Source organism: Schistocerca serialis, chromosome 3, assembly GCF_023864345.2.
Source record: "Schistocerca serialis cubense isolate TAMUIC-IGC-003099 chromosome 3, iqSchSeri2.2, whole genome shotgun sequence".
In the NCBI taxonomy this organism is placed as follows: Eukaryota; Metazoa; Arthropoda; class Insecta; order Orthoptera; family Acrididae; genus Schistocerca; species Schistocerca serialis.
Window position 1 is genome coordinate 795,399,206 of NC_064640.1, and position 12,392 is coordinate 795,411,597.

Consider the following 12,392-nt stretch of genomic DNA (forward strand, 5'->3'; position numbering starts at 1 on the left):
TCCTTGGTCCACCACGATACCGGTCGATGATGAGGGAGACCTATGGATAGGGGGATAGCAGTACCAGCGGCATGAAGAATAATGTCAGACATCTTACAAGACCGCATCAATGCAATCCGAGAGAGAGGTGTCAAAGTGCACAGCAGACGTATATAAAGGTCAATTGGCTCTGCAGAATGCCCAACATGGGGGCCTGTATGCCTGGAGGCAGCAGGGGGCAGTATGGCTGAGATCATAAAGAAGGTCACTGGAAGCAGACACTACTAGGTGGTGAAGGTAGCACAGCAAAATAGCCTGCAGACAGCTCATAGAATCATTGCAAGCTATCATGGGTTTTCTTCTTGATGAATTTGGGGTATCTAGCAATAGCCACCAGTTCAGTTCCATCATGAAGACTCATCTGGTAAAAGGGTGTTGTTCCTGGTCTCAAAATTGATGAAAGCATAACCTGTCTTTTCTGTATTTTTAGTGCAATCGGTAAAAATTATTTCACTGCCTCGATTTTCTTAGAGGACTGAAAGGAAACTATGTCAAAAGACAATATGGATGATGGAGAGTCTAGACCCTTGGAATAGGTCTAAATGGACCTGTGGTCTGGTTACATACTGTGGCACAACATGCGGTCACCCATTGGGTACATTCAAGAGGAGGGAGGTGAAAGTCACTATGAATTTGGCGCCCTATCCTCAGTTGATTTTTTTTTTTTTTTTTTTTGGAGAGTGGGTGTTACATTCCTGACTGGCCAAAAAAACACCTATGCAATTGTTGGATGATAGTTGCATAATAGAGTAGCAAATTGTAGCATGGAAACTGCAGAGACAGGCTTCCCACTTCTGCCAGAAGACTGCCATCTGAGCTCATATAAAAGGTACCAGTGACTAGCCTTACCTCAGAATAACTAATTGTATCAAACAGTCACAAAGCTGACAGTGCTGCTGAACCATATCTCTGGTATCTGTAGTCAAGTTGTGACAAGACCAGTGACCTACAGAAGCATATGAGGGTCGTACAATCACCAAGCCACAAGATATGGATATGAAGGTGGTAAGCGTTAAGCTTACATGTGGGACTTGTTTTAAGTTGGTGGATACTTGGTGATCATGTCAATTTATTGTCGAAGAGACAGTAAAAAAAAAAAAAAAAAAAAAAAAAAAAAAAGACTGTGTGAGAGTACCTTACAATAATGGTTCCCCAAGCAGAGGTCTGGGTCAGGTAAAAATTGGTAGCAATGATAGGAGGTTTAAGAAAAGGCGATCCTCACAGTTCCTTGAAGATGACTATAATCTTCGGTAAGGGCACAGAGTGGGGAGCTGTGCAAAATCCAAAAATCATCTACATAAACAGCAGGAGTAACTACCAGACCCATGGTGCAAAAAATTTGTTGGTGGGTCTAAGGAAAAGTGTAGCATTCAACACTGAGCTCTGAGTGATAGAATTCTCTTGGACTTGCAGGGAGCTCAGGAATGAACAGACTAACTAACAACATAGGGATGACAATATGCTGCAAATAAAAATCAGTAAAGCTGTTGGGTCTCATCTACTCGTCTCGTATAGTGTGCCTGAAGGATGCGGCATTCTCGGAATGCTGTACAACAATTCAAGAAAATAACATTAGTAGTTTTATTGCTATAAAGCAAACTGACAATACTTAACTTTGGAGGTACATCGTTGTCGCAAGTAACATGCAAACAGTAATAGTCTTTGCTATAAAGAAATCCAAGTAAGCACTTGATATGGATCACTACAATCTGTTCTGCGAGTGCCGGTCTACTACCGTCCACTGATGTCTGTACACGAAGTCAATTTCAGTGGGCAAGGCTGGCAGGAGTGGCGCTTATATTCACTTCTTGCAGGGGGCTCTCCTGTCGTGGTGCAGTCCTCGTCAGCAGGCTACTGGCTGACATCGTGTCACCACCTTCTCTGGTTTTGCATTCTGCATCTTTGTTCTGGCACTTGTGGTTACACCAGAACAAAAGCACCTTGAAAACCCCAATCATGGAGTATGGCAAAGTTGTGTTGTGACAGATAATACAAGGGGTAGTGAAAGTTTTAATTATCACCTCAGAAAAAGTTATATTATTAATTTTTTGTTTGCTTGCAAGTACACGTCTGCAGTCCTGGTGCACAGTGAAATACCCTTGCTGCAGTACTGTAGAAGGCCACTAGCTGAGCCAAAACCAAAGAGCATAGCCCATCGATAAAGTGGAGTAACACTGGGTCAGTCCATCTTGAGCTGGGGAAAGTGTGAAGCAACAAAGCACCATCATATGACACAATATTTATCTGGCACAGACATTTTCTGTGTCTGAATGATGATGAATGAAGTGGCAGACCATCTCAGTGTTTCGGGAATGCTATTCTGTTGTGGTACCAGGTTACATTTGTAAGGGAGCATATCATTACAGGAGCATACTACCAGAATCTCCTTATGAGGCTATCAAGATGAAGCATCAGCGGATTCTGGCCAAGCGGGTGTTTTGCTCTATGATGACATCCTAGCTCATTCTGCACAGGACATATACTGTTTCTTTGAGCTATCAAATTTTACTCCACCCCTCTCTATTCCTGACATGGCACCCACTGATTTCTTCCTCTTTCCTCAGATGAAGAAACCATCTGTAGCAGGTACTTCCGGAATAAAATGTTATTTTCAAGTGGGGCACTTTCTGAATAGCAAAACACAGACTTCAGCAAATAAGATCTCTGCCAAGTCATTTGTGGTTCAGAAAAGTGTTGTGCATTGAAGGATAAATGTGTAGAGAAGGATTAGCACAGTTATCAAGTTCTATGGTCACAGCTTTATTATTTTTGAGGTGATAATCAAAACTTAATGACTACCCTTTGTACAGTGTGCTCTATCCAAATATAAAAGACAGTGATAAGGTGTTAATGCTTTCTAAAAAAAACTGCTGAACTGCCATTCCCAAATGGAGCAGGTAATAAGTTGTGGACCAGAAAGCCACACTGATAAATGGGCAAAAGGTCTTGCGATTCAAGGATCCAGCACAATTGCTATGCGACCATCCTCTTCAACAATCTGCATAACCTGTTGATGAGACTGATTGGTCTATACACACAAATGAAAGCTGAATTTTTACCTCGCTCAAACAATGGGATGATGTCACTGACAAGCCACTGCAAGTAGAATTCAATCCCCAAAACCATATATCGCAGAAAATCATGAGCAAGTAATGTCCAAAGTAGAAACAGCTAGGCCCGCACCTCGGAGGGCGATGCATGCATTCCGAAAGCTGAGATACATCATTTCCATCATTCTCCTTTCCTTTGCTTGATTAAAAAACAAGCCCTTGCACACACACACTCAAAGGTTATGAGGTTGGCCACTGATGGGAGCAGCCTTTTATAACACTGGCAATCTCTTCAGTGATCTTAGATTCCTGCCACAATTTCTTCAGACCATAATGGGACCAGCTACCTTTGACGAAGAACAGCAGATAGGGGAAGAGGGGGTGGCACTGTTTCAGAGGTGTGGGTGATGGCACCATGGAAACCTCTGAGGACATTACCAATTATTCTAGAAGGAGAGGCTGCAAAAGTGGCATCCCATGATGTGCCAAGAGTCATGGTTTGTCTAATGAATGGTGATAAGGGAGCAAGAACAACACTGTAAACTGATTACTGCAACCAATATTGTTGTGCAATCACCATTGTGTTGTGGTAACAGGGTTGGAAGAGCGAACTGTGAAATCAATACTGGTTGGGAAACATAAGTTCAGAATCATGTGGGGCAGAAAGGTCCTGTCTCAGTGGAATTACCATTACTTTATATTTCTTATTATTTGTGTATGTGTGTGTGTGTGTGTGTGTGTGTGTGTTTTAAGTAAGGGGATTGAGAGTTCATTATTTATTTAATTTTGACTATACAGGTCTGGGAAACCCAGTGTGGCAATACGTCCATAAATGTTAGCTCCATGTTGAAAAATTGTGTATGTTCTGAAAAAGTAGCTTACCCAACAATATTTTCAGGAAATTCAACACGACATTCTTCAGTAGGTGAAGAAGATTCGGGAACACTGGAACAGAAGATAAAGATAACATTTAAAAAAAATAGTTACTGTGCAGACAGAGATGTACAATTCAATGCGAGAGAGAGAGAGAGAGAGAGAGAGAGAGAGAGAGAGAGAGAGAGAGAGAGAGAGAGAGGGGGGGGGGGGGGGGGGGTTTAAGCAATACTATAGCTTTTAACTTTGGAAAACATACCATAAATTATGAAAACAGATACAAGGAGTAAGAAGACTCGGAGCACAATACAGAGTTGATGTAGCAAAGAATTTCATGAGGAAACTGCCCTGCCTGTGTTACATCAGCATACATTAATGATTGTGAAAAATGCACCAATAAATATACACGTGACTGAAACTAATTACATACAAATGATCAGGTAAATGGCTACATACAAACAATTAAAATTATAAAATGATGTTCCATCTGATTTTGAGAATTAAATATTGTAAAGGTCACACATTCTATCAATGCAACCTCTAAATGTCATGGCGTGATCAAAGAGGGTAGGAATGTGTCTGAGGAATCTCTTTTCATGACATTTGTATGCAAGTCCTAGAAGCATACACAGTTTCAGCCGAAATGTTACGGTAGTATGAAACATCAATTTCATTTCAATATCCTAAATAGTTCTTGTAGGCATTAAATTGATCACTTAGGTCGTACAAAAGAAGGCCCTACTGAGGTCATGTGTGTGGTCCCTTTCAGGGAAACTGGTAAATTGTTCTACAAACCCACTGAGTTTGGCTTCATTTATGGTGGTGGTGGATATGTTGGGATGGACGCATGACAGCAAGGTCTTCAGCACCCATGCGAAAAGAGTTTGAGACAAGTGTCAGAAAATGACTCAAAACAGGAGTATAAAACAGCAAAGAAACTGAAAGGAACACACTGTCTAGAACAATGTGTGTACCAACACAAAAGCACAAAACGAAGTATCATACCAATTTTAAAACAACAACAAAACAGAAGAAAGTAACACAAGGAGTTAAAACAATCAGGTCAGATGGATGCAGCTGGCTGACCACAAAAAAAGAAGAAGAAGAAGAAGAGCCAGCCACTCCACAACACAGTAAAACCTCCAGCCTAAAAGCTTACGCCAGAGTCCAGACACATCACAAAATTTTAAAACTTTAGTCACACTAATCTCATCATCATCTGCCCTTGCATCATGGTGTGAAGTGCACTCTGTTAAAACATGCCATACAGTGATGTGTATGCCACAAGCATCACAGGGAATCTTCTCGCCGTAGTAAAAAGTCATATGTAAGAGGGCAGTGCCCGACGCAAAGATGTGTAAGGGTCACTTCATCCCGCCTGAACAATTGGGAGGAGGAACGCCACAGCTGGATAGTTGACTTCACCTACTGCAGCTTATTGTCCATCACTGCCAGCCATTCCTCACCCCACACCTGCATGAACTTCCTATGTAATGCAGAACTGACAGCCTGCAAGGGAATAGGGCAATTTGCCATACCTTGTTCTCCGTAGGCCTCCTTGGCAGCCCAATCAGGCTGTGCATTTTCCTGTATTCCTACAGGCCCTGGCACCCAGAAGAATGACACCTGCTTTAATTGCTGCTGGAGCAAGTATGGTTGGTCATATATCAGTTGGGCCAACTCCTTAGCTGTGTACAGACTCTGTAAAAAGTTTAAGGCACTGAGGGAAATTGAGTAGATGAGAAACCATTTGCCCTGAATATGAAGCATCTGCTCCAGTGCCTTCAGGATCGCATGGAGCTCCGCTGAGAAAACGGTATACTCAACAGGTAGGAGAATCCTTGTGACACGGTCAGGGAACACTACAGAGCAGACAAGGGAATTCCTTTGTTTGGAGCCATCAGTGTACACTACTGTGAAACTGTGATTCATATTTAAAATGTTAAGAAGCAGAGACTGAAATGTAAAATCTCACATATGATCTTTCTTAAAATTGGTCAAGGCTAAAATAAGTCAGGCCCTCTGGAGGAGCCAAGGAGGAAATCTGCAAAAACCTCGATGTAGAACATGAAGATCGACCACATCCATCTCTAGATGGCAACCCTGTGCACGAACCTCATAGGGCCTCATTGCCTGTTGCTGGTTACGAAAAAGCCTTTCCATTGGAGGCCAAGCAACAATGTGGTATGCAGGAGTATATGGTGTGGACAGTGTTTTATATGCCTGGCGCACAGTAAATAACTGTCACTTGATGTAAAGTGGTGGTTCACCAGCATCTGCAAAGACGCTCGGTATGGGGCTTGTTTTGAACGCCCCAGTGGCCAACCGAGTCCCTTCATGGCATAGCCCTGCATGGCCTATCATGGCAGGTTTCCTCCGACTTATGTACCTAAACCTAGGCGGTGCTACAAATGCCAGCATTTTGGTCACACAATGCTGAGTCGTGGGGGTGAAGCGACCTGTGGGAAATGTGGAAAGGTAGCCGATGAAGCTGGGATTGACTGTCTATCTCCAGCAGTCTACGTTAACTGCTCTGCGAGCCGCCCAGTCTGGAGCCAAGAGTGCCCTGTTTTTGCAGAGAAACAAAAAATTCAGGAACTGAAAGTCACTAAGAGGATTCCCTATGCAGAAGCCAAAAAGGAATATAAGGCAACAAAACCTCTCGTCTTTACCACTTTGTGCATTTCTGTGGTGCAGAAACCTGTTCCTAAGGTTGATGCTTTGATGCAGATGATGTCCAGTGAACGACCATCCACCACCAGCACCTGTACTTGCATGTGTACATGCCAAGACAAAGTGAGTAAGGATCAAGCAATCCAAACAGCTGGCACAGAAAAGACCAGTAACAGTTCCTTAGTGAGTGTCAAGAAGGCACACGACAAGCAGACACCTCTCAGTGCCCCCTTTCCCCCTCATCCTCAAAGGAAGGAGGTACAGGGAAAGGTTCATGACGTTTGGGTCAAAAGCTGTTGTGAGCGTCATCAGCGATCATTCTTTCACGTCTGACTGATGAGGAGGACATCATGGAATCAGATGCCTCAGATCCAGGTAGTCCCTCCACTCCCCCTCGCTCTAAAAGTGCTTCACCTCCACGGTGCAAAGATAGGGGTAAATTAAAACCACATTGATGAAATGGCACCCATACTACAGTGGAACTTGCAGGGGTTCAGGACGCATGTGGAGAAATTCCATCTCTTATCTCAGGATAGACCACTGTGTCTGTGTCTCCAGCAGACTAATTTCCATCACTCATACACCCCTGAGCTACAAGGCTATGTACGCCTCAAAAAGGATGGCCTGAGTGGAGAGAGAGCTGGAGGAAGCATAGGTATTTTCGTCAGTACCAACTACCACTTCTCACCTCTCTCACTTACAGCTACTTTACAAGCAGTTGCCAGATCAGTGCATGTGCATCATCCATTAACAATTCCTTTACTTGCTCCCACATGATGAAGAGGACCTGACTGACCTTATTATACATCTCCCATGCCCCTTCATCCTCTGCGGTGATTTTAATGCACACAATGTACTTTGCGGCTCTGCAACTACCTGCCCAAGGGGTAGAGAAATTGAGAGGCTTCTCTTGTCATCATGCGCATACTTGCTAAATACAGGACAGAACATATATTTCTGCACAGCAGCTGCATCGTTCTCTGCCATTGATCTCTCACTTTGTTCTCCACCTCTTGCTCACACTGCTCAATGGGAAGTGGTCTATGACTTGCACGGGAGTGATCACTTCCCGATCTGGATTCACCTGCCAGATGGAGTGGAGCCCGAAAGGAAATTGCTGCAATGGGTGCTCGGTAGAGCAGAATGGACACTTTATAGCCAGTTGGCCCAGTTTGAACATTGTGCCAATGTTGAGGCATGAGTGGATCATATTACCAAAATGATTCACTGTGCTGCTGCAGCATCCATTCCATAGTCCACGGGACAACAGAAGAGGCAACCTGTCCTTCTGTGAAGTGACAAATGGTGCTCTGCAGTCAGGACTAGGTGTGCAGCTCTGTGTAGGTTCAAGTGTCGGCCAGCTGCAGAGAATCTTGCAGCCTTTCGGGTGGCAAGGGCAAGTGTCGCCAGGTTATTCAAAAGAGCATGAAGAAGTTGTGGCAACAGTTCCTGAACATCATTAATTGTTCCACCAAGAGTTCCATTGTATGGGAGACCATAAGGAGAATTTCTGAGAGAGGAGGAAGGTGTCCCATAACTGCTGTAATGGGAACAGCACTCTCCAAACCAGTCCACAAGACAGTGCCCAGACTATGGCAGCCTATTTTGCCACACTTACTGCAACAGTCAGTCAGGATCCAGGTTTCCAGCGCCATAGAGCAGTTGCTGGGAGGTGTAGTTTTGACTTCCGGTCCACCTCTGATGAAGATTACAACTGCCCATTTTCCATGTGGGAGCTGGATTCTGGATTGTCTACAGCTCATAACACATCCCCTGGTCACAACAGAATCCATTACAGTATGCTCTGGCGCCTCACAAGGTGAAACAAAGATACACTCCTTGTACTTTTGAATGCCATTTGGGCGTCAGGTCACTTTCCCGACTCATGGTGTGAGACAATTTTAATTCGTCTTTTAAAGCCTGGGAAAGACCGTACATGCCCAAGCAGTTACCATAGTGTTGCCCTCACTAGCTGTATGGAAAAGATGTAGGAGTGTGTGGTCAACCTCCTCCCTGTCTGGATCTTAGAATCCTTAGGTGCTTTCAGTGTAGGTTCAGGAGGTACCACTCCACCTTTGATAACCTGGCCCTCATAGAGGCGACTATACAACAGGATTTCCTACACCAGCATCACCTTCTAGGTATATTTTTTGACATCGACAAGGCCTATGATACTACATGGAGGTGTCTTATCCTTGAGCAGCATCACGAATGGGGTTTTTGTGGCAGTCTTCCCATTTTTATCTGGTCCTTTCTCTCACCACATTATTTTCGATATCGACACAGCAAGGTTTCTGGGCCTTGTATTTGACTGTAAATGTACATGGTTGCCACATCTTAAGGATCTGAAGAAATGGTCCCTTAAGGCTGTATGTATTTTAAAATGTCTTAGTCATAATACATGGGGAGCAGTCAGGACTTACCTGCTGCAGTTTTACGGGGAATTTGTGTGATCTTGGCTAGATTAGGGGTGCATGATGTATGGGTCTGCAAGACCATCTTATTTAAAGATGCTGGATGTTCGGCTATGTCGGTGTCCATAATATCACAGCATATGACCACACCCTTGCAGGAGTTACGCAATTCAACAATTATGTCATACTTATCCAATTTTTCAGACTTCCTAAGGAGTTCCATCTGCTTTGCCCTGTTAGTCTTGACCAGGAGGGAACCATTCCTCAGCCGCTTTACAGGCTTCAGGCTTCCAGCAAACCCTTTCAAGCCTTCATGGATATAGAAGGGGGACACTTTTTCAAACGTCCCGTCCTTCCTCTTAATCATAAAAAACACATTTTGATTTATGACTCCTTGAGCCTTGTTACTATAATTCAACTGATTCCGATTACCAGGAGGGCTAGCCTCCCTCATTCATTTTGAGGATTCTGTGTGGGTACTCCCAGGCGGGACAAGAAGAAGAAGATTGCATGGGTTTCATCTTGGTCCCATGAGCAGCCAGGAAAATATGCGTCCACTCAGACAGAGCCCTGTGTGCCTGAGTAAGCCTTATACAACTGAGGTGCGGCAGGCTCCCCAGAGGTTGCCCGTTGATGACTGTTCCACCTCAACAGCCATGCATCTCCTCAGTGCGCAGCACACCTTGAGATTGAGGGTTTTATTATAGAGGTTTATTCATCCTCACAATCTGGGCAGTCAAGCCAAGATCCCCGTTCCCTGAGACACACAACATTCCATCGCAGCACTGCTCGGTGGTCACTGAAGCATGCCCAGAGATTATGGTGACAGAGGACTAGCAGCACTTACCAGCCCCCGTTCCAGAACCCCGGGGTCACCAAGCCCGTACTCAGCAAATGAATGCTGAGGCTCTGAGGGCTCATTCATGCTGTTCTTTCCTGACGTTGAAATTTTCAAAAATGTTGGTGTACTGTTAAAAGACATATTTTTTAAGCATTTCTATATGAAGTGCAGATGGGGTAATATGACTGTTTTTATGTAAGTTCCAGTTTAGTGAACCATTCCTACCTGCAAAGAACTGAAGAATGTGTGTGTGACATTTTCTGTGTAAAATTGTGCTGACTGGAGAGGGGGAGGAGGAGATATAGTTGCTAGCTGTAAAAGATGGGAATGATGACAATGCTAAAGGAAACACGTAGCCACCATAAAACCCAATTAAGAGGTTAAGTCCTCTTATATAGTATTTATTAGAAAAGTAGCCTTATATAGGGCTACATTTCCTCAAAATTTCAGTGAAATGAATGAAAATAGCATAACCCCAGAATAATGGAACAGTAATACAGGAAATGCAGTATATCTGACTACATAAAACAACAGCACTGTTGTAATTTTGTTACACAAGCTGCTCACACATTCTATACCTACATTCAACACTATCTAATGGGCCAAAATATATAAATAAATTTTTTTCTTTGGGGAACTGGATGCTATTTTATCATACCACAGTGAGGACATACTCTCATTATTCAGGGAGAACAAGCTCTAAATTTTTTACATCTCCTTACCTACACATTCTTTATTACCACCCACACAGCCATATACCTCCTTTCTACTTAGCCTTCATCTAAATTAGTGGATGAAAAATTAACACCTTTGAAGTCATGATGTAGAAAACTTGTATTTGGTTGGGCTGGAGGTAGAGGGCTTTAAAGTCAGTCATTTAAATTTCCAAGCTTTATTGCTGCTGATGTACCTTCCGGACTGTATGGCCACGGTTGAAGAAACTTTTCGGTTCCTGATGTTTTTTTCAGAGATGTGCTGGACGTCTTCAGAGGTGCTCTTGGTGACTTTGACTCTTGGCAACTGATGAATTGGACATCGGAGAGCAACATAAATATTGTGAGTAGTGAGTGTGGTCAAGTTTACACATGATTAGCAGAGATAATCTTTGTCAGACATAAAACTTAGCTATCAACTGTCACCTTTCAAGGGTAAAAACTTATATACTGATTCTACAGAACCACTGTCCTAATATCATTGAGTTTCATGGCTGCTTCTGTTCTGTTAAAATTATCATTATGATTATACAGAGGGATTCAAAAGAAGCTCTACATACTTTGTGTGTGTAGCGTAGTAGCTCACGATGTAATGCCCACCGTGAATGACACTGTGCATGATAACTCTGAAGTAAAGCAATTTCAGACAGAACTTCATTTAACATTTTACTCTTATTTTGATGCATACATTACACACACAAAGTGTGTACACTTACATTTGAATCACCCTGTATATTTCAATGGCTTCACTATATAGCAGAGGATAATAGTTTTTCACTGTAGATAAAATTTTGGTTTCTGAAAACTCCACTCCACTGTGTTCTGACTGAAGAGCATGCTCTGCTACAGCTGAGATTTCTGTTTTCTATAGTTGGCAAAGATTTATGTTCTTTCACCCTCGTATTCATGCTTCTCTTGGTTGTTCCAATGTAGACCTTTCTACAAGTATATGGAATCTTATGTATTCCACTTGCTGACAAAGGAGGGCGTTTGAGCTTTACACATTGAAGTGTTTGACACATTTTCTTAGTTGGTCTAAAAACTGGCCTGATGTCATGTTTCTGTAAAATCTTGTTGACCAGATCAGATACTTTTTTTGATAAAAGGGAGAGAGACTGTGTTGTTCCATGGCTAAGTTTTATCACTGTTTTTATCATTGACAGGTGACAATTGAAAGTTAAGTTTTGCCTCTGACTTTTCACAGTATTTACATCACTCTCCAACACCCAATTCATCAGTCGGCATGACGCAATGTCACCATTAGTACTTCCGAAGAAACACAGTGCAGGTCGGGGCGAAATGTCAGGAACTGAAAAGTTTCTACGGCCACGGCCACACAGGCTGGAAAATCATCAGCAACTAAAAAATCCGGTCATGAAGGCCTTCACTGTTGATCCAAGCTTTATACTGAATAGGAACTGAGAATGAATACTGAGAATACTGAGAATGAATACACTGAGCACCCAATAACTGTATATGACTTGCTGAAGAATGGTCTGTTATTCCCTTGTCATTACACTGAGCACCCAACAACTGTATCCGACTTGCTGAAGAGTGGTCTGTTATTTCCTTGTCATTGTTTCATATACATTGTAGACATCCTTCCACAGAACTTTTTAACTTTTTGGGAGCATGTTAGGCCAACAGTCTCAGGTAAGTTCACTTCCTTGTCAATGTAGTACTGGATCACAGTAGAACAAAAATTCATGCCTAAACTACAACAATCACATAGTGACCGCAGTAAAATTTAGGACCAGTGTTACGTCCAAAGTGACAACTATGACTATCA

The 12,392-nt window shown here is 42.9% G+C and overlaps 1 protein-coding gene across 1 annotated transcript in view; it reads right to left on the reverse strand.

Moving 5' to 3' along the window:
* The window catches only part of LOC126470637 (Fanconi anemia group M protein), a 243,069-nt gene that overhangs the window by 214,849 nt on the left and 15,828 nt on the right, over positions 1-12,392 (reverse strand). The window contains exon 2 of the mRNA XM_050098618.1: positions 3,972-4,034. Within this exon, the coding sequence (XP_049954575.1) occupies positions 3,972-4,034 (63 nt within the window). The remainder of the gene's footprint in view (positions 1-3,971; positions 4,035-12,392) is intronic.